The sequence below is a fragment of the Chanos chanos genome, chromosome 5 (genome assembly GCF_902362185.1).
Source record: "Chanos chanos chromosome 5, fChaCha1.1, whole genome shotgun sequence".
NCBI lineage: Eukaryota > Metazoa > Chordata > Actinopteri > Gonorynchiformes > Chanidae > Chanos > Chanos chanos.
The window spans coordinates 11,089,493-11,116,182 of record NC_044499.1 but is presented as its reverse complement, the minus strand read 5'-3'; the positions used below and the strand labels follow the sequence as shown (position 1 = coordinate 11,116,182).

Genomic DNA, 26,690 nt, shown 5'->3' with positions numbered 1-26,690 from the left:
CACATACTTATCTGGTGTCTCCTTCGGGCGCTAAATTGATGAGAAGTAAATCTTCAAAGTGGTAAACTGAAGCTTGCTTGGTGCTTTTGATGTGAGGATAATGATTTAGGTACGGCGAGAAACAACAATCCCATTCCAAATTGGAGTGCGCTTCCAGGTCTCAGATTGGAAAATTTCTGAGAAGAAATCCATGTTAGGGTTGGAGTTTTTTTTTTTTTTTTTTTTTTTTTTTTTTTATATAAGCTTGGTGTTCTGATTCAAGTTTAATGTAAGATACTAATTAGTGTCCCCAGTGGGGGTCTCCAAGGGGGTTATAAGTGATCTTCCTTTGAGAAAATTGAAGGCAAATTAGTGTGACTCACCTGCCAGCTGTTTGCCTTAGCAAGTGAAACAAGCAGGAAACTCAGAATTAGCATAATGATTTCTCTTTCAGCACAGTGTAGGGGGAAAAAATGCAAGCAGCAATTTGTGTCATGTTTACATCATCCAAATCAGGATATCATTTGAGCATGTCTCAGGATGATTTAGACGGAATCTCAGGCAGATGCAGTTTTGCCATTTTTTAAAATGAGGTAAAATGGTGACAAGTTGGAAAAGTCATTTCTTGTTTAAAATCTGACTTGACAGGTTTTTTGGGGGGGGGGCTGTTTAACAAATTCTGAAATCCTTGCGTTCTTCTGTGTGAAAATGGGTGTGTGTATGTGTCTGTCTAATAGCAAGAGACAGCATCTGTCATTCCGTTCGCCTTAGTGTGCTAGCCACTCTCTGCTAGCTCCTTTGGAGCTATCAGTCCATCACTGTCACCCAGTAATGCAGTGTGTAATACCAGTCTAAGTCTCCATGAAGCCAAAGAACTGACACATTGCACTGAGCATTTTAAAACCCACTCAACGTCCTGTAAGACACGCCAATTTAACACAGGAATAAGCCAATTATCTTTGTGGGGTAGGCAAATTTACAATAGGATTTTCACAATTCCTGTCGGACTCCTGTGTCAAGGGTTGAGCTTAGACACGTAAATCTCTCCCATGACCACACACACTCACACACACACACAGAGTCACAAACAAGAAGCACAACCAGCCACAGATTTCCACACAAATGCTGTGGTTACGTGTCATCTGGGCACCACATCCCTCCAACACTCACTGTAGTCTCTGGAGCAGGGCAGATTACTCTGCCATCAAGAGATCTCTCTAATGGAAGCAAGAGGGGTAAGTGTGAAGTGTGTGTGTGTGTGTGTGTGTGTGTGTGTGAGAGAGAGAGAGAGAGAAAGAAAGAGACAGAGAGAGGTGGGGGGAGAAGAAGAGGCATGTAAAACAAGCACCTACTGAGAGAGGCTCTGCCTTCGCCTACCGCACGCCATCCCACAATCCCCCATGCTCCCTTACCGTGGAGACCACTTCCCGAGTCTGGCGCTGATAGCCCTGCATCCCCCCACAGTGTGTTCAGACAAGGCAGAAAAACCAATCTGAATCACCTTATGATCATTAGACAGAGACACGCTCCTCCAACACACTGATTTTCCATTCAGCATCATAGCTCATGCACTGTAACTACTCTGTAATGGGATCTGCACCTCAGACTCACTTCTCTCGCACGAAGACTCCAGGGCTCTGTTGCTTTTCCACACAAAATTAGGGTGTTCAACGCAGCTACGTCTTTTTTGGGCACAATTTCATACATCCCTGTAGAACAAGACAATGCATGGGATGAGTCTCTACTTCTTCATTTTCTGTTATGGAAGGGCTTTGGCAAGGTAATCCTTTATTTGACACAAAAAATTCCCTAAATATGCTTAAAGAAGCCAATTGGCCTTTAATATCAAGAAAGAAAACAAGCTGTTCTATGATCTCAGAATGGAGACCCTTAGGGTAATAATGGTGTTTCTGATTCACTTTATTAAATGGGCTATCAAACAGGAGAGTATATGTTTATGTTAGGCTGTTCTTAAATGGATATCCATGGGGAGAGTGTATCTTAGAATGGAAGTCTTCTTTGTTTTACATAATTGTCTGCAATAAATGGCAGCTCTTTAGAGGAACTTATGTGGACAGAGGGACACTTAAGCTGCACTTCAGACCTGGGATTGTAATGACGTTACATAAGGGCACTTTTCTTAAATGAGAATCATAAACGTCTCAGCACTGCCAATCATGTAGCCCTCTCTCTCTCTCTCTGTCTATTTCTCTTTTTCTCTGTTTCTCTATTTGCCTCCGTCTCTCTCTTTCTCTCCCTCTCTCTCTCACTCTGTCTGTCCCCCCCCCCCCCCCCCCCCCCCCCAGTCTAAACTCTCTTTCTCCTGTCTACTCTCACGTCCTTATTCTCTCTCTTGGTGTTTCTCCTAATCTCTGTCGTTCTCCCTGCCTGTTGTTATTTACAGTAATGTCCAGTATTGTGAGTCTGTGTGTCTTGCCTGTCACAACACTAGCACCTCTTTATAGCTGCTTGTTCCACAGAACGGTTTTATCGCACATATAAGTCACTCAGTCAATGTGTTGTGTCTATTTCAACAAGGCATCCTCCATTTCAACCCCTCTCTCCTCTTTTCTCCCTCTCTCTTCCTTTATCTCTCTCTCTCTCTCTCTCTCTCTCTGTCCTATTTCTCCCAAGGTAAATACAAGCGCCCCTTGGTGTAAACAATTACAAGCTTATTGCTGACACAGACTGCTGTGCTCCGATTAAATAAAATCAGAGATCAGTTCTCATCCAGAGTGCGATCTCATCTCTTTTGTTTCGTTTTGTAGCACCAGACCTCCTCCACTGTGGTTCAGTGAAACCCTGAGTGGTGTTGTGTATATACGCATGCACATGCACACACATACACACACACACACACACACACACACACACACACACACACACACACAAATTTTAGATGAACACAACACATATGAAGTGAGCATTCCTGCAGTGTGTGTAAGAGAAATATTGTATGCATACTGATGCCCTCTCCTTTCTAAAACAAACACACACACACACACACAGGTAAACAGATGAACATGTCTATAAAAACACAAAGACAGGGAAGAGTATGGACGTCGTACACCCATAAAAATATACAGAGGTGTGCTGCGAGAATAGAGGCTGATGGAAATGCTTATGAAATGTATATTCAGCAACAAATACATGAAGAGTCACTCAAACAAACCTGCACAAACCTCTAGTGAAGGAAAAGAGAAGCAAAGTTTGAGTTGAAATGCATGGTTGTTTTAAAGCCCTTAAAGATTGTGTCTTTAGAGATTTGATGCACATCTGTAAAGGGGACCAGTGCTGTGTCCTCTGAGATTTAGACTGGCTTCCGAGATAGGCTGTGCAAAGCTTCAAAGAGACATCCAGTCTTACAAGTAAAAAACGGCTCTAACGCAAGCATATACACACATATAAAGATCCATGTGCTCGCACCATAGGAACACAAAGCAAATCTCTCCCCTCTCTCTCTCCCTCTCTCACACTAACTCTCACTCTCTTTCTCCCCCTCTAACACACAACAGTGCAGTCACAGATGTCAAAACACCCTTTGCCCACAATATGACACGCACAGTATTCACCGGAATGAACAGTCGCACATTTAAACCGTCAATACACACCACGGTACACACGGGATAAAATATTCGCCCCTTTACGACAAGCTATCGAAGCGACAAGCGCTGGGAACACTGGCAAGCGCGACCCTGTCATGTCATCGCACGTTCACGCAATCACCCTTCCCATCACACTTCACAGTTGTCATTAGCGATTTACAAACGAATACATTTAAACTGCGCTTCTGAGGTGATTCCGAGTGAATCATCACCATTAGAGGTTCACTGATCCACCGAGACATTGCGCATGCGGCAGGTAAAATATTTGCTTTGCACACACCGGAGTGCCAGTACGTGTCTGCCGCTACCCAGTGGTTCTCTTAACTGTGACAGACAGAAGTACGCGCACCATCTGCTCCAACTCAGTCATGTGGAAGACGCAGTGGCCCGTCTTTCCCCAGTGTGTCCGTCATCTTACTATGTTTTATGTGCAATACTTCAAGCGAATACAGTGCGCGTCACTTGGGACTCAGTAACTGACTTTCTCTGAGAGGCTGTCCTGATATCTAGAAGCAGACGATAGATAGGTTACCTCGTACACTTGGTAATACCGACACTTCGACAAGCTTCAATGGGAATTACCCGGTAAATGTAGACATACCCTTAGTTCTCTCAAAAACAACGTAAAACAGCCTGCTGTACACAGCCGTTGTGTCTGGAAGCATTCATGTGAAATTTGAACTAACGTCGCGTCGAGTCCCTCATTCATTCATATGCACGCAGACACACGAATACACATTTATCAACTATGAACATGCCAAAGAAACGTTAACCAACACGTTCAGTTAGAGAACCTACACATGGGTAACGAAAAGACTTGGTTTTAATGTTCGACATTGCAGGTAAATGTTTAAACCAAAGCTGAAAACATACCAGCAGGGATTGAAAATATTTTGCCCAGAATTTAAGCTCCGTGTTCAAGCGGTGCTTTGACGTCCCGCTTTAAATTCTGTCCCTGCCGTTAACGACCGCTTTGTGCGCGAGTGTGTATGTGTGAGCGCGTGTATGTGTGGTGCTCCTTTGAAATCGGTTTTAAAAAATAATACATTTTACCTTTTGATGGAGATCTGAGAGATAAGTGAGTGGAGTTGCTTGCCCTCGTTGGCTTTGGCAGTCTTCGGTGACACGAACAGAGTCAAATATGAACAAGAGAGACGCCGTTATCGCATCTCTCGCTCCCTCTCTTTCTCTCTCTCTCTCTCTCTTCCCAACTCACACACAAACACACACTCACTCTCTCACTCGCTCACGCTCTCCCCACCAATAATAAAACGACTGTCTTAAAATCCCTCATCACGTCTCATGCTCCGTGTCTCTCTAGCACTCTAGGAGTTCTCTGTCTCTTCGGAGCTTATCATAATGATCATGATGGCTTAACTGTAATAATAGCTCTTGTATAAAGACAGTGTAATAATTAGCTTATTATTATGATTCCAATACACCATATCATTATAGTGATTTGAGACTTTAGCTGGAGCAGCCTCCTCACTCAGTGAAATGGGGGCGAGAGAGAGAGGGAGCGAGAGAAAGAGAGAGATCTATGTACAACCATTAGAATAATAAGAGACTGTTCTTCCACCATTATATAAACACAGTCCGTGCAGGGCCAGCAAGACAACTAAGCTTGAAAGGACTGATTTATCCATCTGGGAGTGACTGTGTTGTGTGTGTGTGTTTGTGTCTGTGAGTCTGTCTGTGAGTCTGTCTGCGTGTGTGTGTGCGCGCGTGTGTGTGTGTATGTGTGTGAGTGAGTGTAATGCCTGAATGAGTACAGTAGCTGTGATTGTCTCCTATCTCTCTGACCCAGGTTGTCCTTGAACAGGGTCCCTCTCTTAAGATTGACATGGCCCTATCTGCACTCATTCCTAGCTAACTATAGCAACACTAGAACATGGAACGAGCAAATGCGGTCCTTGTTATACTCAATAACACACACACACACACACACACACACACACACACACACACACACACACACAGCCAAATCTGCAAGATCAGTTAATCTGTCAACACACAATAGCACACTGATACACAAAAAGCCAAGACAGACAGACGGGCATACGGGAGACGACTCACAGACGAGTAAATGAAAACAGAAACACAGATGTCCTCATCTTCTCTTCTCCTCGCCTGAAAAGCATGTCTCCCATCTCCACCTGTCTACCTGCGGCTGTCAGAGGCGACGGTGACTGTTTCCTCCCATAAGGCCTTCTGCCTTCATCTCCCATTGACATTTACCATTTGAAGTCCTGTCCTGAATTCTGCTTTCACCACATGTCAGACAAAAACACAAACACTATGACTTTCCAGAATGTTTGTGCAAGAGTGTGGGTGTGTGGATATGTTTGATCTACGGATGGTGAGCTGCTGAGAGGGTGACAAATTCAAGTTTTGTTTGTCTGTGTGCGTTTGAATGTGTGGGAGGGGTATGTATGATTTTTTTTTTCTTTTGGATGAGTGGGTATGTGAGAATTTTAACTTCCATCCGAAAATGCCCTTGTGTCACTGTCTTTCTCGAAAAGTCATCATCACACTTTCATGGTTCTCACAGCTTAAAGTTGAACTACTGACAGTGCGAGAGACTCAGGTGTTCAAAGAACAGAGACCTGACGGGAGATTTTGGGGAAACAGACAACGGTAGAGAGAGAGAGAGAGAGAGAGAGAGGGAGTGAGAGAGACTGCGAAAGAGAAAGAGAGAGAGAGAGAGAGAGAGAGAGAGAGAAACAAAGGCAGAGACAAAGAGAGAGACAGAGAGAGAGAGGTGAGATCTATCCAAGGTGTGAGAGAAGCATTCACCAGTTCTATATAGACCCACTAACCTGACAGTCACCTCTCTAGCACTCATTCATATAGCTTTTAAACCCAAAGGCCTGTGTACAGTCAGCTCCACGCGCTTCACTGTTGTGCCACTCTGCCAGGGCACAGAGTGTGAAATTAAAGAGGCACATTTCTGCACGCCAGAAAATAAATGGCACCCCATACTGTAGACTAATGAAGAGTATTTTCTGTTACAAAGGGACATTTTGCATGCTATCTATTACACTAACAATTCAGGGTAATGATGAAAATGATAATAATAATCATCATTAGCGTTGCCACAAGAACAATTCGAGACAAGATGACAAAGGATTTTACAGTTGTTAGCTAAATATTTGAAGAGACAGAACAAGACTAAATCTGCACAAAGAAAGACCAATGAATATGAGACACTGAAACAAGTGTCATATAGCCTTGCATTGGCATAACATTATAACTAAGCAATGGGATGTCTTGCTCATACAGTTTTAAGACAAATTTGTGACAGCGGAGTGGATCCCTCCGGGAGAGCTTGTTTTTATTTGGCTATATCAGATGCTTTGCTAATGCTCTCTATCTCACTGGCTGGCAGGGCCCAAAAGGGCTGTAATTTAAGGTGTATTCAAGGCCTCTGCTGCCTAGAATAAATTGCTATCTATTTTCCTGACATCTGGTCTTTTGGAAAGATCATTACTTTGATCTTTTAAAGGTTTACCAGAAAAGTGAGTCCTGTGTCTTGTTACCATTCCACTCTTTCTCATTCACTCACTCTCCCTTGTCTTCTTACTTCAAGTTTTTTTTTCTTTCTCTTGCTGAACACATCTTCTCAATACTCTTTTTTTTTTATTCTGCCCGTCTTCCTCGCGATCATTCCTCCGCCTGTCCTCCTGTCCCCTGTATCTCTATTCCTTTTTCCTCCCTACCATCTCTCCTCTCTCTCTCTCTCTCCTTTCTTTCTCTTTCTCTCTCTCTCTCTCTCTTTCTCTCGCTCTCACTCTGTGTCTCTATGTGTCTCTGTAAATTAACTGGGCCATTCTCCATTCTGTCATATAGCGTGGCTTAGCCTTGGGCCAAGTGGCTCTTTCTGTTCACTCAGAGAGGCAGAGTATGCGCAAGTATGGTTATGTTTATGTCTTTCTCACTGTGTATGTGGGCTTTTATGTGCATGTCACTGCAAGCTTAAGAATGAACATATGCATTGGTTTTGATATACTTGTATGCTTGTAAAAGCGTGTTTGTGTGGGAATAGGAAGTCAGCAGAAGGCTATGGCACATGAGTTAAGACCTCAGTTATATTCCCATGAACACATATTGTCTGGGTATGGTCAAGCACACACATATATAAACACACAGTCACATGCACTTCAGCACACCTATATTTCCCTTGTCTCCCTTATCTACCTCTCTCCAGCAGTCCAACCCTCCTCTTTTCATCTCCCTCGCTTTTCTCCTTCACCAGATGGCTGACCCATCTGCTCCCTCTCTCTCTGGTCCTCCCTCTACCTCTATCTCTCCTGCCACTCCACAGCTCTTGGAGTGGAGATCCTCTGTACACAGACACACACACACACACACACACACACACACTCAATATGTAGCTAATGAAACCTCTCCACATTGCCCCATGTCTAGGCATGTATTCACTTTCAGCATGTTTACTGTGTGTGTGTGTGCGCGCGTGTGTGTGCGCGCATGTTTGCGGTGTCCACATACCTCAACTACAACCTTTTTTCAACCTCTCGTTGAGTGGATTGTCATACTCTGAACACATTTAGAGCTAATATACTCTATGAGGTGAGGCTGACCTCCATTACTGTCAGTATGTGGATCCCAGTCTTCCTCTGAACACATTAGGCTTACATGTGTTTACAGGTAATTAGTGAGTGCAGGAGTTGCATGAAAGTAAGCATCAAAATACAACAAAACTGGCACGCATGCAGATACATATACTCAGAGTGCAAAGAAGTGAAGCAGAACGAACAGAGGAGGAATGACAAAAAGAGAGTGGTTGTTTGCGTGTGTGAGTGTGTGAGACAGAAGAAGGGTGTATTGCGGACTACAACATGCAGAAATATCTCTTTCTGAAAACTCTTTGCATTGAGGAGAAATCCTTGCCTTTTCTGAAGGTGAGATTTGTTTGAAATGTTTTCTTTAACTGGGTTGCCTGTGTTTGTCTCTCTCTTTATGTGTGTGTGTGTGTGTGTGTGCGCGCGCAGGTGCACGCACGTGTGTTTGTGAGTGTGTGTTACAGCTGCTAACAGGGATATACCTGAACACGGCACCTTGTACCTCAGGTGCAAATGATAGATACATGAAGGGACTCGTGGTGTTCCAGCCTTACTCATGTGGAATGAGGGCAGAAAAAAAAAAACCCAAAGCATCCACCGACGGAGTCACACAATAACTGGAATGGTACAGCAAGAGAATTTCTCACCAGACCACAATAGACCCCCCCCCCAAAACACACACACACACACACACACACACCACCCAGCCACCACCACCCCCCAATCTATACTATCCTGCACCTGAACACCAGCTGTGAGAAGCAGAGCAGAAGTAGAAAATGAGAAGGAGGGGGAAGGGGGGGGGGGAGTGCAGTGGAACTAGGGACCTCTTGCACCTTCATCTCTTTGAAGGTGTTGACACTACACTTAACCCTCCTCTGTCTGGACCGGCTCAGCTTGCCGTGCGGTGGCCCGCGCCGTATGGCGGTGCCAGCGAGATCCCAGCACAGGGGCAGATCTGCCAATTAATGAGATGAAAGCCAAGGCTGCACGGGCACGATCACAGCGAGGAATTACAAGACTCAGGTGAAACAAACACACCAATGAATTCATTAATCTAGAAATTAACCAGATGCGTGGGTGCCAGCGAGAGCTTCTGTGGTCGGCAAAAAGAGGAGGTAGCAAGATCAGTGTGAGAGATGGATAGAATTAGTGTGTGTGTCTGTGTGTGTGTGTGTGTGGGTAAGTGTGTGTGTGTGTGTGTCTGTTTGATTATTTGATTACACCAAATGGGAATAGTGACAGCAGCAACGAACCAGGGTTAGGAGCAACAGTAAACAACATATTAGGGCTTATTCTCTCCCTATTTAAAATCTGGCTGAGTGTGAAACATATTGCATACTCAACTGTGAAATACACCCACAGAAGGACGGCGCCGAGGACGATGGTAGGACCACGATGCCATTTTAGATCACTGCGTGTGAGCAATTAAAAAAACTTTTTGTGGGGAAAAAAAAAACGATACTTGAACTTAATATTCAGGAGAGTCATTAAAATAGGAGAGGATCGCGGTTTCAAACAAATTGACTTCAATATCATTTTTAGCCCCTTCTTTGAAGGAAAGCAGCTATTTGGAAGGGTGAGGCGAGCTTCTTCGATTTTGAGAGAGGTTTGGTATATTCTGTTCTGCGTTACAGATTTGCACATGTACAGTCTAAGACAATCTGACCACGGCACATTTCTGTGAGATAGCGCGCTTATGAAATCAGCTCAAGCCAATAATCATAAGTGTGGCTGAAGATAAAAGGTTCAGCGCTGGCCTGAGGACTTAGATCAAAATGAGCAGTAAAGGGCAAGAGTGGGAGTAACAAATTCAATCTTTTCACTGAAACTGAATTTGTGTTTGGTGTCTGGTCTGGGATTGCTGTTTAACATGTTTGTTGTTGTTGCTGCTGTTGTTTTTCCTTTTTTTTTTTTCTTTGACCTTAAAATGGAGAAGCAAAAAAAAAAGAAAAAAGAAAACCCACTTCTACAAGACGGTGACTTATGACTAGACGGTCTTGAAACAGAGTGGAATTGATTTATTCTTATTATTTTCTTAATTGTTACAACACATTTTATGTTACGTCTAAATATCAAAACATCTGTAAGGCGTCTGTAACATAATACCATGTGAAATAAAAAAACTTAATTCCTACACCTTTAGTCATATGAAATTTATGGCACTGTTCAAAGAAAAATGGCCAAAGGGATAAGTGAAAGGTTGAATTTACCATATATATGAAAGGGTAAAGTCAGGAATAAGTCTAGGTCATTTTAGCATTGTTCACTTAAGCACACTGGTAAACAGAAGCGGTGTGGTTAAACAGCATAGTAATTCTTAAGTAGCTATTAATCACCAATGTAATCAATACAAACTAGCTGTTGAAGTTTTCAAGAGGAAAATTCAGGTGAATCAAGGCATATTTTCATGCGTAGACAGTATGAAATTATTCCGACTTATAAATGACACGTGACATATGACAGTGATTTCACTGTCATATGTCACTGTTAATGAACTGTTAATGAACTGTTAATGAAATTTCACTGTTAATGAATATGCTCCTTGAGATTTTACCATTAATGAGTATTCTCCTTGGAATTTCACCACTATTAAACATTCTCCCTGGGATTTTACCATTAATGAATATTCTCTTTCGAAAACGGACAATCTGTGTCTTGAAGCCAACCAGAAAAATGAATAAAAAATTGCCCACAGACATGTTAAGGGTTTATGTGAGAACACTGTCACTCTGAGGTCCAGCCAAAGAGCTCATCAGTTTCAGAGGACTGTGTTATTACAGTTTAGACATGGTAGAGAGAGACGACAGAGAAAGGTACAAAAAATAACAAAGTGCAGGGTTCTATTTTTTTATCATTTAATATTTACATTAACCTTACTAAAAAAAAATGAAAAGTCAGGCTACTTAAGTAGCCTTGGAATTGATCACCAAATTAGAAAGTCATCCTCAAAGCATATCCGTTTTGGAAGCCAAATTAATTACTAGAGTACAGTTTTACAGCCAAATTACCATGACAACAGTAATGGCACAAAGCAGATGCAGCACTGATCAGAGGACAATGAGAGCAGTAAGGAGCAGAGGTTGCGGATGATGATTATAAACAGAGATGAAGACACACGACAGGATTTATATGATTATTAGGATAAAGATGTATGGATGAATATGTGGGCGATGTGGGGGTGCGGATGGGGAAAGAGGTCACTGCTTTAAAGGATCCGAGCAACCACCGAGTGTGCGTGCAGGACGGCTGGATTGAGAACCAGGCGTCACACAGTCACAGTGCCCTTGACAGAGAAAAAACACTCCATGAGCAGACTGCTGAAAAAGGCCTTGGAGAGGCGCTAGGGAAAGAGCACCAGTCAACTGAATCATCACCATCACAGTAATGAGCAGAGATTTGTCCTCAGCGACAGAGAGAGAGGCAGGGAGAGCAAAAGAGAGGGAGGAAGAGAGAGAGAGAGAAAGAAAGAAAGAAAGAAAGAAAGAAAGAAAGAAAGAAAGAAAGAAAGAAAGAAAGAAAGAAAGAAAGAAAGAAAGAAAGAAAGAAAGGACAAAGGAAGCATAAAGAGAACAAGAGGAGGTAAGTACACCAGACGGAAAATGTAAAAGGACCAAGGTAGGGAGAAAAAGGGTAAGGTAAGGACCCAGACAAGCACAGACAAAGAGATAGAGGCAAAATTGTAAGATAGCCCATAAGGAAAGCACGTGTACTTGTTTTAGATTCTGCTGCAATGCTGACAAGCAAGCATTAAAGTTTAGATCGCACCGGAGAAGGGACATGGGGGGAGGGGGGGGGGGGGGGGGGGGGGTTATAACACGGCTTGATGTTTGAGGGTCTTGTGTTCACAAACTGAAGGAAAGGGAGAGACAAGGGGAGTGTAAATACAAAGAAAGATAAAGAGAATGGATAAGTGGATGAGGCTCTTTGGCAAGGTGAGTAAGATGGGGTCAAATGAGTTCATGGCTGGAGGGACAGCAAAACGAGCTTTCAGGGTGAAAGACTAAAAAAAAAAAAGATGAGCCAAAATTAGGACTCCAATCCGCATAACACATTCCATTCACAACCATAACACAGGCAACTGTATCCGTAACAAGGTTAATTCATTACCCTAACGTGAGTTGCTTATTCTCATCCATCCAAAAGCAAAATCAAGGATAACAGGGAACCTTTTGCAGTCCAGTCTCATTGGTCGTGATCCGTTGACCTTGTCACTGTTATCTGCTCCTCTATCCCAGCCATAATAGTCGTCCATTACACTCACTCACAAGCCACCGGCATATCTGTCAGTCACGCCCAGCCCAGTGGAGTCACTGTCAATCATTGCCCTCACGTCCAGCCCACTGGATCGTTTGTCAGTGAGGCGGGGTCGGGCACATCCTTACTCATTACCCTCACGTCCCGGCTAAGTTGAATTACAAGTGCAGAGTCAGTGCTGAGGCCCAGTGCCGAGGGGGCTGGGCTTGAGTAACGAGCTCCGAGGCTTTAATTAATGCCTGGCCCTCCCCTCACTGACGGGAGGAAGATGGCATTGATCAGCCTGGGCCAGACCTGGAGGGAAGATGGGTGACGGGCCGAGGTCGCTGTGTGGGAGATTAAGTGGAAATCTACGGGAAGAGAGAGGACTACACGCCTCAGAGAGTCCAGTCCTGGCTGAGGCTGGTGTGCAGAGGCCTGGCTCTGAATGTCAAAAACCCCCACGGTTCTCCCAAAGACACTCCAAACAACATGGTCTTCAAAGAGAGAAGGAATAATGAAAGAGAGAGAGCGAGAGAGAGAGAGAGAGAGAGAGAGAGAGAGAGAGAGAGAGAGAGCGTTTCAATTCCATTTGCAAACATACATTACCATTGGGACCTACTGCTTTAAATGGTATGTCAGTGTATCAACAGCAGTCATGCAGTGGTGTAGCACAAAACTGGGAGTTGAGACCCCACAGCCCCATTGATCAACAAATGTGCCAGTCTCTTTGCCTTCGTACGCCATTACAGGTTCAGCACATCAAACGAAATATGTATACTTTACCTTACTTGCCTCTAACCTTGCTCACAATAATGTATGTCTTCAATTTAGAGAATTCCTCTACATTTTTTTTCACCTTCACTGATTCTGAGCCCTCAGTATTGCCAGTCCCAACAACCCTTCATCCACCGTTGAACCTTTAAAATAACTCTTCAAATTTACAATGGAAAATAATTTCTCAACATCTTTGTTAACACTCTTTGTTCTATCTTTGTTAACACTCACCTTAAAGGTAATTTATTTTGCATGACAATTATTGTTGAACTATTAAAATAATTGTGCCTGTCTGAGGTAATAAAAGCCACTGATATAGAAGTCATATTTGCATTTAAATTCTGTGTTTGTTCTTTAAGCCGAGAGAATTATCCAGAGTGACTTGTAATTGTCACTTTCCAAGTCAGTGGTCACACACCTTTAGGTCTCTGTGCCCAGCTCAGAACATCAGTGAACCATCCACCATTCACAAGCAAGCTTTTTAAGATAGGGTAATATGTTACTGTGAACAACCGATTTTCAACGTCCTGGTCCGCGATATTTTCATGATAACTCCTGAAAACTAAAGGGAGAGTACCGCAGGTGATAGTCAACAGACATGGGATTTTAAGTTGTCTTTAACTTCTCTTTGTAATGAGTAGGCCTATCTACACAGAAAAACGGTCACTGGTAATATAATTCCGAAGTGTCCTGTCCCTAATTCAGGACCATATAAACGCTCTGTGCATTCACTTAATTCCTGGGAATTTGCTGCGCCATTTTGCGCCACTTGTTTTGCCGTATAACTAAGAACCAAAGCATAAACGATGCCAGACGACATTACCGTGAGGTCGTGATCTTTGATTGTTCGTGGAAATACCTTGGCAGTCTTCAATTTAGATTGTCCACGCTTAATGGTGGAAAATCTGCTCTCTGTTCCCCAAAAGCCAGCACGACTTGCCATAAACAGTCCAATTTCTGTGAATAACACAGTCAATTATACGCTCCTCTTTGTCATTTATAATAATAATAACCGCAGCCACACCTTTTTAGCAGTCAGTGGGAAAGACCTTTGGGTTATCACAGTAATGAGTTATGGGTTTTTTTAACAATATCGGTCTTCACATGAGCATCATCAAAACAAGGAAACCCATCTCGCTTCTGCAGTTTCGCTGTTCTTCCACTGCTTTTCTGATTGGCCTGTGTCGTCACTGAAAACTGTACACTGAAGCTGCACGAAACCGTCTGAAGGGCACGAAATGCCACTGAAATTTTATCACAGCTGAGTCTGACCTGTAATTGAATCAGTTTTACTTTTACACTGTACCATTTTTTTTTTATTTTGCTACTTTATATCACAGCAACGCTAAGTCTTTCGTGACTACGTTTTCCTTATGACGATTAATACGCAAAATTAGGACGAGCAACTGCTACTGGACAAGATGCGCACACAGAACACAGATTACTTGTTTACTCTGCTTATTCAATCATTTGGATGGAAGTAATTACATTTTTTTTTTTACAGGCCGCAGATTATTGTTCATGGGGGGACTCCCCCTCTATCTCGGCATGTGCGCCTCCGTGGGCTCCACAAAACAACTATTTCATATGTCTGTTGTGATTATTTACATTCCATTATATGTCCATGTAACCTGTTTACATTAGTAAACAGACTGATCATACAGCTGAAATAGTAAAATCTCATTTTCATACTCCCACTATAGCATATAACACAGTTTGACGCAAGCACTTCAAAGCACTCAACTCCCCACAAAAGTCCACTTAATAAATTCTAACACATTGTCCACAACCCACCAACCATCCCCCCATGAAGTCCCTGTTCAAAAAAGTGCGATTTGTCGTTAAGGTCTGTAGGGCATGGTTGAGAGAACGAGCGAAGCCTTTTTTTCTTTCTTCCTTTTAGCGCAAAATGACCACGGAAGAGTGCATCACTCTTGGCTTTGGCTCTATAACAGCACTTCTGACCCCAGCACTGTTTGCCTCCCAGGGCTGCTGCTTCGGCAGCGCTGATAATAAAACAAACAGACGTGGTACATTTATACAGTCAGGTGTCATGGCCAGGGATAAACAGCTAGTCGTTCAGTACAGCCTCGGGAGACGTGCTGTACTAATGATGGTGCCTTCATCCACTCCACCATCCTCATCACCAGAGTACTATGTATTTGCAAAATATTTACACTTAAGTGTGTCTATTACCGCCGGTTGAGATCTTACAATCACCTACCCAAGGTTATCTATGGTGGACAGGTTTACAGAATCGTTATTTGAGCTCATATTCAGTGGAATTAATGACAGAAGAAATAGCTGCAAAAACATTAAGAGGAGGAAGGAACGGACGAGAGTAGGGCGAGCTGCACGCGACAGGAATGACAAGAGTGTGGCCGTCGTGCGTAGAGGGATGAAAAACAGCACCTCTCAGAATGAAAGGAGAGCAGCGGCCCCCTTGCGCGAGCGAGGGAGGGATGCGCAAGAGGCACAAGGCAATTATCCTCGGCTCGAGCTGCGCTGTTTGTCAGAGCTGGCGCGCGCTTAAGGACTCGACCATGGTGATTACACGACGCCTCGAGAGCCTTTGGGGTGGACACAGCCTTGCGCCGACAGTGATTTCCTTTGCCAAATTGACTTCTCATTTGTTTTCGATTTGGGAACAGCATCCAGAGAGAGAAAAAAATCTTTTTTATTCTCGCACACTGAATCGACACTACAGGTTTACTTGCGTATTTTCACTTTGATCAGTGCTTACACCTTCCAGAGGGAATAACACGATCTTTTATGAGAAACCCATATTTAAAATGCTCCACAGCCCATGGCCGTTTTTTTATCTCTCATGGCAACCTGAGCTACCAACCGCATTTCAAGTTTCAAGAGCAAAACATGTATGACCACCTGGCAGATGGTGGCACGTGGGTGAATAGAGGTTATTTTTTGACACTGTGAAAATCGTTTTCTGGCAACTTACTAAGTAACCAGCTGGTCTATCTCAAATCCTATTCTTTTGTTTGGCTCTGGTGAACATACATTTTCATATTCCAAATTCCAGAGACATACTGTGTTGCAAGTAGATTTCACTTCAGCCGTTGTTGATCCATTAGGCAAATAGCTGTGAAGATTATCTCAAGAATTTATTAGCGGAGAAAATGCTCCTTTGTGAGACTTTCAGAGACTAATTATGCACAAAGTAGCATCGAGAACACATTTACAAAGATGACTTAAAGGGGAAAAGAGACCTCCAAACGGTTGTATAGAAACATATAACACATTTTCTTAAAGAGCAGTATGCTTTAAATCACGCAAGAATAAATAATAATATTTATGAAATATTAGACACTGAAAACACTGACGGCTTCTCTTAAACGAGCGTAAACATTTTGAGGGAATCTACATGATCTTAAGGCAGACTGAAAAAGATTTAATACAGCATGCAAAAGATTGTCAAGTACACCTTTCATGTTTTCTTCAAATATTTTTACAATCCTAATGCTTGTTTGATGTAGCATATGTTTTATTAATAACTTAATCCCAAACTCTGATTACCACACTTGATTTGCACCATTGTTAGAAAAGAACGATTCACATCTCTTCATTCACTCAAAGCAATGCACTGGAAAGGGGAGCTCATTTACATTTATTGAAATTCCATTTGTTTTCCATCTGCTAACTAGCCACCTGTGAAACTAGTTTTTAACCATGGCTGGGGGTGCAAGGCTAAGACATCTCCCAATAGCCTTTCTTAGTGTTTATTCTTGGCTATAAAACCGCTGAGGGAGTACATGGAGCTCTGATGGGTCATTACATTGTAAAACAAACTGACAGAGCAGGGCATAACACTGGTATTGAGAACCTGAGTGTGTCCAAAAGGAATTAAAAAATAAATTTCCCTTCCAAAATAAACAAACATAAGACTTGACTGGTGTCTTGACTGCTTGAAAGTAGGACGATAAGGAAGCAGAACGAAGTGCCGGTCCAATTTTTTGCTTTTAACTTAGTTCAATATGTTGAATCCACCTCAATAATTTTTATATTCTTATTTATACTTTCTTATAAAATCATAAATGTATGAATATTAATAGGAAGAATCAGCAAACTTAACTGAATTCCCCTAGAGGGAACAGTGGCTTTTTATATCCAAAGAAGACAAAGTAGTGAAAAATTAAGAAGAAAGATAAAGGATGGGCAACTAGAAATTTTTTTTTTTTTTTTTTTTACAAACAGATAAATAATACATGCATGACAAAGACAATAAGACAAATGCTAAGAAACCACACAAACACAATACAGCTCAAAAACAATCCAGGGTTTATTGAGAGTGAGTTTTGGTTCCAAAATATGGTTTCGTGGAAGATGAAAGTAGAGCAGAAGCCAACTCCCACACTGCAGGATCAGGCCAGCTGGAATTGGGCTAGTCACGCTGTCCACAGGGATAGAGCGCCCCCACATCACTGTCAGACACACAGCAAGGAACTATAACTCTCTGACTGGAACTATAAATTACTACAAGAAATAACAACTGAGTGAACTGCACATTTGAAAGAAAAAAAAAATGAAATAATGGAGAATAACGGAAACTTTGTAATGTGTTATAGCGTAACTTAAACTGGGGATACACAGGGGCGTGTCCTTTCTACTACCTTTCAGCTGAACGAACCCCAAAATACTGCTCTCTAAACCTTTATTTCAGAAAAAGTTTTACAGGCAATACATGAAGTTTGGTCAGTTAGATTAGAGCAAATCACTACTCTTAAGGAACGTTCCAATAGCATTCTCAGCTTGCACCCTATGACTCACTCCCATCCTAGATCGTGCCATCCTTTCTAAGTCTGCCTCTCGTTCTCTTGACCCCACAGCCTAATCCCCCCCCCCCCAATCATCTCTGCCCACCCATCATCCCTGCCCACCCAGCTCTAGGCTTTCTGACTCTGGTATTCCTGATGCAGTTGCAGCACATCCTCCTGAGAGACTCTCTCCCAGCCCTGGCTGTGGACGCGGTACAGGTTGACCGTGCCTCCGCTGTAGGCATCACGATAAGTGGCCTGGTAGATAGCGCGACGGCCCAGGTCACAAGCCTCCTCGACGGTCAAGTCGTGCCGCAGGCCACTGTCCAAAACGCCGTAAGCGTACATGGAGCCGGAGCCAACCGCAAACAGGTCACCGCACACACGGTTGCCCTCTGAATCCACATAATATAAACCTGCAAAAAAGAGAGAGAGAGAGAGAGAGAGAGAGAGAGAGAGAGAGAGAGAGAGACAGGGTTCAACGTGTGGGCAGGAGAAGAAACAGATGCTGCAATATACTCACTTTTTTCATTCCAGCGTTAGAAGATAAAAATACCCTAACAAAAAAAAATTTTTTTTTTTTTTTTTTTTTTTACACTGAGGAAAGAGAAACATACCAACTTTAATTCATCAATAACAACCCCGAAGAGTAAGGTCAAATGCCTTCTAAGCAGTCTGAAACCTTGGAGATGAGGGGTGGTGTGAACCAATGTGAATACAGAAACACGATGAGAAGCTGAAACAGGTTTTCGGCAACATGACGGGGCTGCTGACCGGGCAGTCACACGAAGACAGTGTCTGCCCTGGGGCACTGCCTGAGGTGCAATAGATCATGCCAAAAAAACACCCAAATTAATTATTGATCCATACCTGGGGACCCAACCTCACATCCGAATGTGATGGAAGACAGGGATTATGCTTCAGAGGGATGAGGGGAAACTTGCCCGGCACAGTCAAACACACAGAATAAACCCACATTCACACTTGCACGCTGGCAGGCGACAGAGAGCTTATAGAGCTGGTAACAGGGCTAAAGATGAAACAATCTACAAAACTGAAGGCTTGATTAAGAATTTAAACTCTTAAAATTTTAACTGAATCAAATTTTATGATAAAAATATGAATCTTTTTTATACCATCTGATTAATGTTGTCAAACAGAATGACAAAACTGCTAATCAAACATATCAAGTAGAATATTCACATTGTGCTCTTGAAATAAAAAAAAAGAGGCCATTTTATTCCATCGTTATATGTTTAATCCATTCTCTGCGAAAAATCCACCGACCCAGAGGAGAACTGTCTCATCGTGTGATTCGTAAACTTTATAACCGTGGTCTGATTAGACCTTAATCCTATACAACCTTCACACAGAATATGTGAGTAATGAACCCACACAATGATCTGATGACATTTCATTTTTAATAAGTTAATATTACAAGACACTAAATGACAACATTTTGATCACTTGATTATACCCATTCCTAAAGAGGGTTCACGGAACTGCACGTTCCACAGGGTGACACACGCCCATGCACAAGTACAGAACGGTAATGGTGACTAGTACCCATCTGTGCTCCATCAGAGCCAGTGTGCAGATGGGAAATTAATGAGTGAGCAGCCCAGTCACACAATCAGTATCCAGCAGGAGATAGAGCAAGAGCAAGAACCCGAGTAGGTGCGAGAAACTGCAGGAAAACTCTGCACAGAAAAGCTGTACTCACTTAAAAACACCACCTTATTACCGAAGAAGAGACCGCTTTGAAAACTTTAAGTAAGCGTCAAGTGCCAAAGTCGGTTTCTCGCGCAGACGATTTAAGGACAGCCTATTACGCGCGGCTCTTTCTAAAAAAAAGTGCTGCGGGAGCTCACAATGGCTTTCAACTGGCAAATTGCCCTCTTTGTACGCATCGTTAGCTTAGCCTGATAATCGCCACAGCTTCCTGACTATGCTGCATAATTTGCCATTTTGGAACAGCATGTGTGAAGACTAAAAACAGGTTAAAATGCAATAGGATACAAACTGAAGCTCTTATCCTGAGAGGCAAACGAGGGCACTTCAGCGCCCAGCAAACAGAAGCGTCTATACATCTCCGACACACCTGGAGCAGCGTTACAATAAACACCCCAGCGCCCGCGGAGCCGGAGCGCGTAGCTGAAACGGCGTAATAGGTATGCATAGAGGGGAAGCAAGGTGACGCCAACAAAACGCCGGGAGAAAAAAAAAAACCCTGAATTTTAGACTCCTAATAAAGCAGGCTCGGCGAAGCAGTCGTAAGCGGTTCCAGAACGTTCCGAAAAGGCCGACTTCTTCCACTCGATCACCCAGGTGACAGGCAGTTTGGTTCTTCTAAAAAAAACTCTGAAGTCAATGTCTGCATGCGAGTGACACCTTTACGAGACAGAGGGAGGGGGTGCAGGGGCACACACAAAAGTGCAGCTGACTGCTTTCCTGATTGTCAGACATCGACAGGCAAGAGTTTGCGGTGAAGGCAGCCGCTGTAAAAGCAAAAAGCTCAATGATTTATCCGAGCCTACTATATGCACATCGGATCCACAGGTGGATAAACTGGGACAAATGAGAAAAAAATATATAAACTTCATTCATCTATAAAAGAAGGTCTCCTTTACAAAAAAAAAAGCAAAGATCTGCACATTTCTGTTTGAAAAAGGAAGCACGTTTGGATAAAAAAAAAAAAAAAAAAAAAGAACAGCAGAGAGAGAAGCTGGCTCAAAAAAGAAAAAAAAAAAAGAGAGAGGTTGTGGATGTGTTTTTGGAGTATGTAAATGAAGTACTTCAGATCACACATATCTACGCCGGTCCCCGTGTGCCATCGCTTGTCAGCTTGGCACGTGACTCGACTGACAGGTTGCTGCGTTCCTTCAGTCACAAACAGGTGTGTGTCTATCAGCTGCCTTCCAAAGAACACGCGCGTACACACACACACACACACACCCGCCAAGACTTCAGCGGCACTGCCACAGCATTAAATACCATTACAGCCGGATCTCTCTGGCACCCTTTGCTTTTACTTTATTAGATTTACTCCCCGTGGCAAATGGACACTTAATCACTGGCATAAGTGTGCTTGACATCCTTGTAGTCGTTAATGAGCTTTCTCTTGGTCAAGATTGATTAAATTTTAAAGACGTTTACTTCTCTATTCAATCATACCGCATTGTACCAGACAGGCCACGTTACGGAACTTTTTACACAATCATTATTTGCAAATTGATTGCCAGATTTCCCACATGTCATTTTGTGTGCTTGGCAGACTGTGGCCTTGTTTTTGGCCTGGGGATGGGGGGGGGGGGGCTTATTCACGGCTTGTTCTGCATAAACCGCATCGATTGAGAATTGCGGATTATGCATGTGGCCCGACTGTCCTAGGCAAGAGTTTGTGTCCATCATAGCACTGGTCCTGGCCCACAGTCACGGCCATATTGATTTCCCATTACAGTGTCAGTGTGCAGGGCCTCTTTAAACACATTGGCTGTAATGTAGAGTCTGTTACCAGACCATGTGCTGAATGTGTTGCTCCCAACAGTGACATGAGACAACATTGCCATCTGGTGACAGAGGGTGAAAAATGCATGGAACATGTTCAGTCCATGTGATATCTGAGCAAGCATGCTGAGTCACTTTTGACTGGCAAATAACTACTGCTTTAAGTTGTACTGGTTTTGGCCAGTATCTGAACATGTTTTGAGAAATTAATCAATTCAGGTGTACTGGCAAAGAAGGTCAGTGCCTGGATCATTCTGTATCTCTCTTGAACAACTGTGCATTAACACTTTAGTGACCATTAACATTAGTCTGACCTAAGAGGAAAGAAGCGTCACAACATAAAGGATGCTTTAGGTATCTTACATTGAGCATAAGCCCAAGTATAGGATAACAAGAGAACAGAAAAGGCTCCAAAGGGTACTGTCAAGTCCCCTCTGGTACTTGAAGGCAATAGTGGTGTCTGAAATATGTCTCAATCAGTCCTGCCATTTAAAATAAAAAAAAAAGTTTCTCCTGAAATAAACTCATTTTGTTACCGAACTCCTGAGACGGTTCAAATATATTAATAGTTAAAACAGTTCATTAGACAGACGTATGGTTAAGTACTTCAACTGCGATTTATATGAATGATTAACCGTTTGCTGGATATGCATGACGCTAAACATCCATGCCTGGAATAAAAGCAATACTCCTAGTAACGTGATTAACAATGTGTACAATACTGGCCCTCTATCAAGCCACTGAGAAAAATCCTTATGGAATATGTACCTTGAAGTCTAGAACAAATATTTTATTCTGCACTACAAACTGGTATGTGATGGCTTCCCGTTACAGCCTAAGAGTAAAGAAAATAACGCTAGGCATAATGTCAATTTTTGAGTTTGTGTATGGACATACAGTGTATAGGCAATGAGAGCCATATAAAACCTGAGAGGAAGCATGAATCACCAGGGTGTATACCATTTCCTCTTAGCTGAGATTTTTTTTTTTAACCATAGTATGATGTAATTTAAAAAAAAAACAAAAACAAAACAGTGTTATAATGTGAATTTAATATAATTACCTGGCCCCCGTTTGTCCCAACCACAGACCATTGTGCCCATACTGAGGCCCATGCCTTTGTACTGGTACACCATGTTTGCCAGCAGTTTGGAGGCGGCTGCTACGGAGATGCGCTCTTTGTTACGCAGCTCGTAGATGCGACACTGTCTGGCCAGCAGACGCTCCCAGAAACTGCAGTCTGCAGCTCCTCCTGCCATGGTGCCCAACAAGTAAGGGTTGATCTCAATCACCTTCTTCACCGTTTGAGAGGCGATGTAGGACCCAGCTGTCGCCCGTGAGTCCACTGCGACAATAACGCCATGTTGGAACTGAAATGAAAATAGTTATCGTGAAGAGTATTGTAGAGGCTGGATTACCGAATACGACACATAAACCCTATCTAATGCCTTAAGACAATACATTCTGGAAGCACATCAACTGTGGCAACATGTTAATTCACTACTTAAGATACAGGTTTTAGTAAAGGCAGCTCCTAAAACTGGTCAACTAAGTGAATGATCTGACAACCTGTGACAGATGTATGATTACGAGTGACTATATTGTTTCAAAGTAGCCTAATATTGGCATGTGAATATTCAACAGATTCCATTTTTACGTTAACCAATTAAAACGGCGTTTGTGGAATGTTAAAAAGAACAGATTCTGTAAAATAAGGTACAGCTGTAAGAGACTGACTATAATTCCAAACTCATGATGGGCTCCTTAGCTAATTTGTTGGCTATGCTAAACAAGTCATGGAAACTTCAAGAAAGTATTAGCAAACAAAAAAAGCTCAATGTTGCATTCTACTTTGCGAACATTATTTTGCATTAATTCACGTCATTCCGCAGCTATTGTTAAATAATCATAAAACAACAAACTAAGTTAGCTCCCATTGTTTTACACCAGACTCACTTTGAATGCTAAGGTGGTGGTTCCGTGAAGAAACTCGATTTTCCTCTCTGGACCATCCACATCATCAGCGAACGGTTTCACGGCGAAGTTAAGATTGTCTCCTGAGTTGGTAGCGAAGCCCAGCTCAGGCTGAGATAGCCCACAATCAAAGGCAAAAGGCCGGTCAAAGTGATTTGAAAAATCCGCAGACTCACTGCGCAAGATACTAGACAGCGCCATTTTCACACTGAACAACTGCAAGTTGTCTTCCGTTGTATTATACGTTCCTGCAAACTGCGAGGCTGTATAACTCGAGCGCCCCCTTGGTGTTTGGAGAACTGCAAGCCGGCTCATAAGGCAGGCAATTGGAATTCTGTGGATTTTTATGAAAATACGAACGATTCGTGCTGGATTTTCGTGAGCTTCAGTCTTCAAATTTGAGCACATGTTCAGCATAAAATTGGAGCTTTATCTGCAATCTGTCATACCAAACCTAAAAACGACCTCACCTCAAATTATCATGAGACACTGTGAAAGAGTCTCTGTGAAAGTGCTTTTGCTAAAATAACAAAATTGTAATTGCTGCGGAGTCAACACAAATTGTACATATATCTTAAAATTTGTGTTGTATGGAAGCAATAAACTCTTTTTGACATCTTGGAATATTTACTGTTTTATTTCATGTTATATTTCAGAGTATGCATCTCATAGAATTATGCATACTCTGTACATCTTTAAATTATCACACAATAGAAAAGCAATACTTGATTGCTCTTGCTATAAAAGAGCACACTTTATCTATTCCTCTTCACGCTCCGTAACTCTTCCCCAAACCAGTCCTTGTCCTCCTTTCTATCTGTTATTTTCTCTATTCTTCATATTTTTGTATTTAAAGCAGCTCACTCCCCATCCAGATATGGTTCTATCGAATTTCTTATGTTTTCAGTATCCCTGCCTTTCTTCTTTTTAGACCACTTTATCGCTTTTAATATTTAAGTCAAATTACTTTCCCATGTTCCCACCCTTCTGACTCATTAAACATTCATTGCACTCCCTTTAACTTTCTTCTCACATAAATCATAATAAAAACTCTCCACTCTCCCCTACTCTTTTCTCATTCTCTCGCTCGCTCCCCCCCCCTCTCTCTCTCTCTCTCCCTCTCTCTCATCTTTTCTTTTACTCTCTCTTTCTCCCTGTAGTACTCCTCCTTCACATCCTCCCTCTCTCTTCGGCTCCACCCGTGTGCAGTGATGTGGAAAAGGTCCACATTGTTCCCAGAGTACGCATCTCTGTGAGTGGCTCTATACACAGCCTCTCTGGCCAGTGACACAGCCTCGTCCACACTCATCTTCCATCTCCAACCGTCGTCCAACACGGAGTAAGCATAGGGCGAGCCTGAGCCCACTGATATCAGGTCCTCATTAAGCATCAGCCCATCACTGCACACATAGCACACCTTTGGGCCCGTTCGCCCAACGGCTGTAGCCTTAGGTCTGATCTGGTTCAGATCAGAGACAGCCTGTGATGATGTGCCATTGTAAGAACTTGAAATCGGGTCTTGTTGTGTCTGAACAGAAGTCTCGCTTTTTGAATCTCCCATGCCAGCTTGTGGCACAGATACCACAGATCTATTAGTCAGTCCAGTTGGTGTTTTGAGGTCACACGGTCCTTGATCCGTTTCTTTTTTATCCTCCCATCTAATCTTGTCTTGCACTCTTCCCTCATCTCCCTCTGCTGTTTCCCTGTCCCAGCCACACAAAGTTGTCGCCACACACACGTCCGTGCCTTTGAACGGGTGCAGCATGAGAGAAAGCAGCTTGGCAGCTCCTGTGACTGAGAGCTTTCGGCGATGGCGTAGCTGGTACAGTCGGATCTCCCGAGCCAAAATCCGTTCCCACAGCATGCAGTCAGCGGCGCTGCCTGACGTGGTGACCACTAAGTGGGAATGGATTGGCTGGATCTTGTGGGCAGCTGGGCAGGCAATTAGACCCGCACAACTGGCACGAGTATCAGCTGCTGCAATAACACCACCTTGGAACGCAAAGCCCAGGGTAGTGGTGCCATGAGACAGAGGGAACGGACGTGCGACGGCCGAAGAGGTGGGGGAGGAATTAGAGAGGAAAGACGACGCTTTGCCAAACTGACCTCGGATCTGTGGAGGTGGGAGAAAGAAGCGGAGTGGACTTCCTCCACACCTCTCAAGTGGTGTCCCCGAAAAGAAGTTCTTTTGATCTGAGGTGGTGGAGTACAGATCAGTGTGTTCAGTACCAAAGGGAAGGGAGAGTGAGGATGAGGAGTTCCACGGAGCTCCCAGAAGAGTGTCCAGATAACAACAGATGTCCTGCAGAGCCATTTCCTACTGCAGTGTGAAGGCAGTGCTGATCACTCACTTTGATTTGGTTTCCCAGAGAGATTCACTGTGCAATGCTGTCAGAGAGTGAGATCTCACTCTAAAGCAAAAGTGGTTCAACCGCCGTTAAACAAAGGCAGATATATATACTCAGGAGGCTGAGGCTATGCTGATGATGTGCAAGCATAGATGCATATACACACACACACACCCTAATGTGATGTCTCAGCCGATACTTGGCCTTACTGTGTGATATTTAATAGTTTGATTATGTGCAAATATGGAAGTGAATGATGCATAAAAGTGAAGCGACTCTTCAAGCAATGTAAAGTAAAAGTAGCTGGGCATCACACATCTTGTTCCTCAACACAGATACACATATTCTCTCACTCTATCACAACAGCCTGTATTTAAAGCCAAAGAATGAAATATCTTGTCTCATAATTGATCTGCAAATAGATTTATACAGAAAACTGTATAGACCTAAGGATGACCATAGATTAGCTTTCAGGCCATTGCAATGACTGCAGTGCAGGTATGTTCTTTGTAATATACAAACTCTGATTTGATCTGGGCACAATGGCAGCCCATAATGAGGTTTATTTGACTCTCTATATATTAAATGTCTTTCATGACAACAAAAGGATAGAGCCAATTCAACATTTAATTGTTAACTGTTTTGAGGCAGTACAGCTCAGTATTTGATAAGACTGATCAAAAGACAGCTTTAAAACCACATAAACTATGCACATAGGTGGAAGAACGGGGGGACTGCAGAAGGGTTAAACCATCCCCTCAGTGTAGGTTCAGTTAGGACAGCCAGGAGTTACAACATCTATGGATTTTCATAGTTGTAAGAGTAGCAGTCTCCATAATAAGCAAAGTAGCTTCGTGAGACTTATCCGCGTTATCACTTTCCCCATGTGGGGAAAACTGGAGCGTGTAA

The 26,690-nt window shown here is 42.9% G+C and overlaps 2 protein-coding genes across 2 annotated transcripts; both read right to left on the bottom strand.

The window, feature by feature from the left end:
- Positions 1–18,041: 18,041 nt before the first annotated feature.
- psmb5 (proteasome 20S subunit beta 5) lies at positions 18,042–23,635 on the bottom strand. Its single transcript, XM_030774471.1, has 3 exons — positions 23,416–23,635; positions 22,523–22,829; positions 18,042–18,368 (listed from the first exon to the last, which is right to left on the bottom strand). The coding sequence occupies exons 1-3, from the start codon at positions 23,632–23,634 to the stop codon at positions 18,082–18,084; spliced, it is 813 nt and encodes a 270-aa protein (XP_030630331.1). The 5' UTR covers position 23,635; the 3' UTR covers positions 18,042–18,081.
- Positions 23,636–23,818: 183 nt separating this feature from the next.
- On the bottom strand, positions 23,819–25,747 carry psmb11a (proteasome 20S subunit beta 11a). The gene is made up of 3 exons (XM_030774637.1): positions 25,109–25,747; positions 24,575–24,961; positions 23,819–23,887 (listed from the first exon to the last, which is right to left on the bottom strand). Exons 1-3 carry the CDS (start codon positions 25,745–25,747, stop codon positions 23,819–23,821), a joined length of 1,095 nt encoding a protein of 364 aa, XP_030630497.1.
- Between the last annotated feature and the right edge of the window lie 943 nt (positions 25,748–26,690).

Coding starts and splice junctions, on each gene's coding strand:
- psmb5 (XM_030774471.1), bottom strand. CDS start 23,634: ATGGCGCTGTCTAGTATCTTGCGCAGTGAGTCTGCGGATTTTTCAAAT. Junction 22,830..23,415: donor CCACCACCTTAGCATTCAAA/GTGAGTCTGGTG, acceptor TTTTCATTTCAG/TTCCAACATGGCGTTATTGT. Junction 18,369..22,522: donor TTGGGACAAACGGGGGCCAG/GTAATTATATTA, acceptor TCTTTTTTGCAG/GTTTATATTATGTGGATTCA.
- psmb11a (XM_030774637.1), bottom strand. CDS start 25,747: ATGGCTCTGCAGGACATCTGTTGTTATCTGGACACTCTTCTGGGAGCT. Junction 24,962..25,108: donor CAGAGGGAGATGAGGGAAGA/GTGCAAGACAAG, acceptor ACTTCTGTTCAG/ACACAACAAGACCCGATTTC. Junction 23,888..24,574: donor ACTACAGGGAGAAAGAGAGA/GTAAAAGAAAAG, acceptor GGTCGTTTTTAG/GTTTGGTATGACAGATTGCA.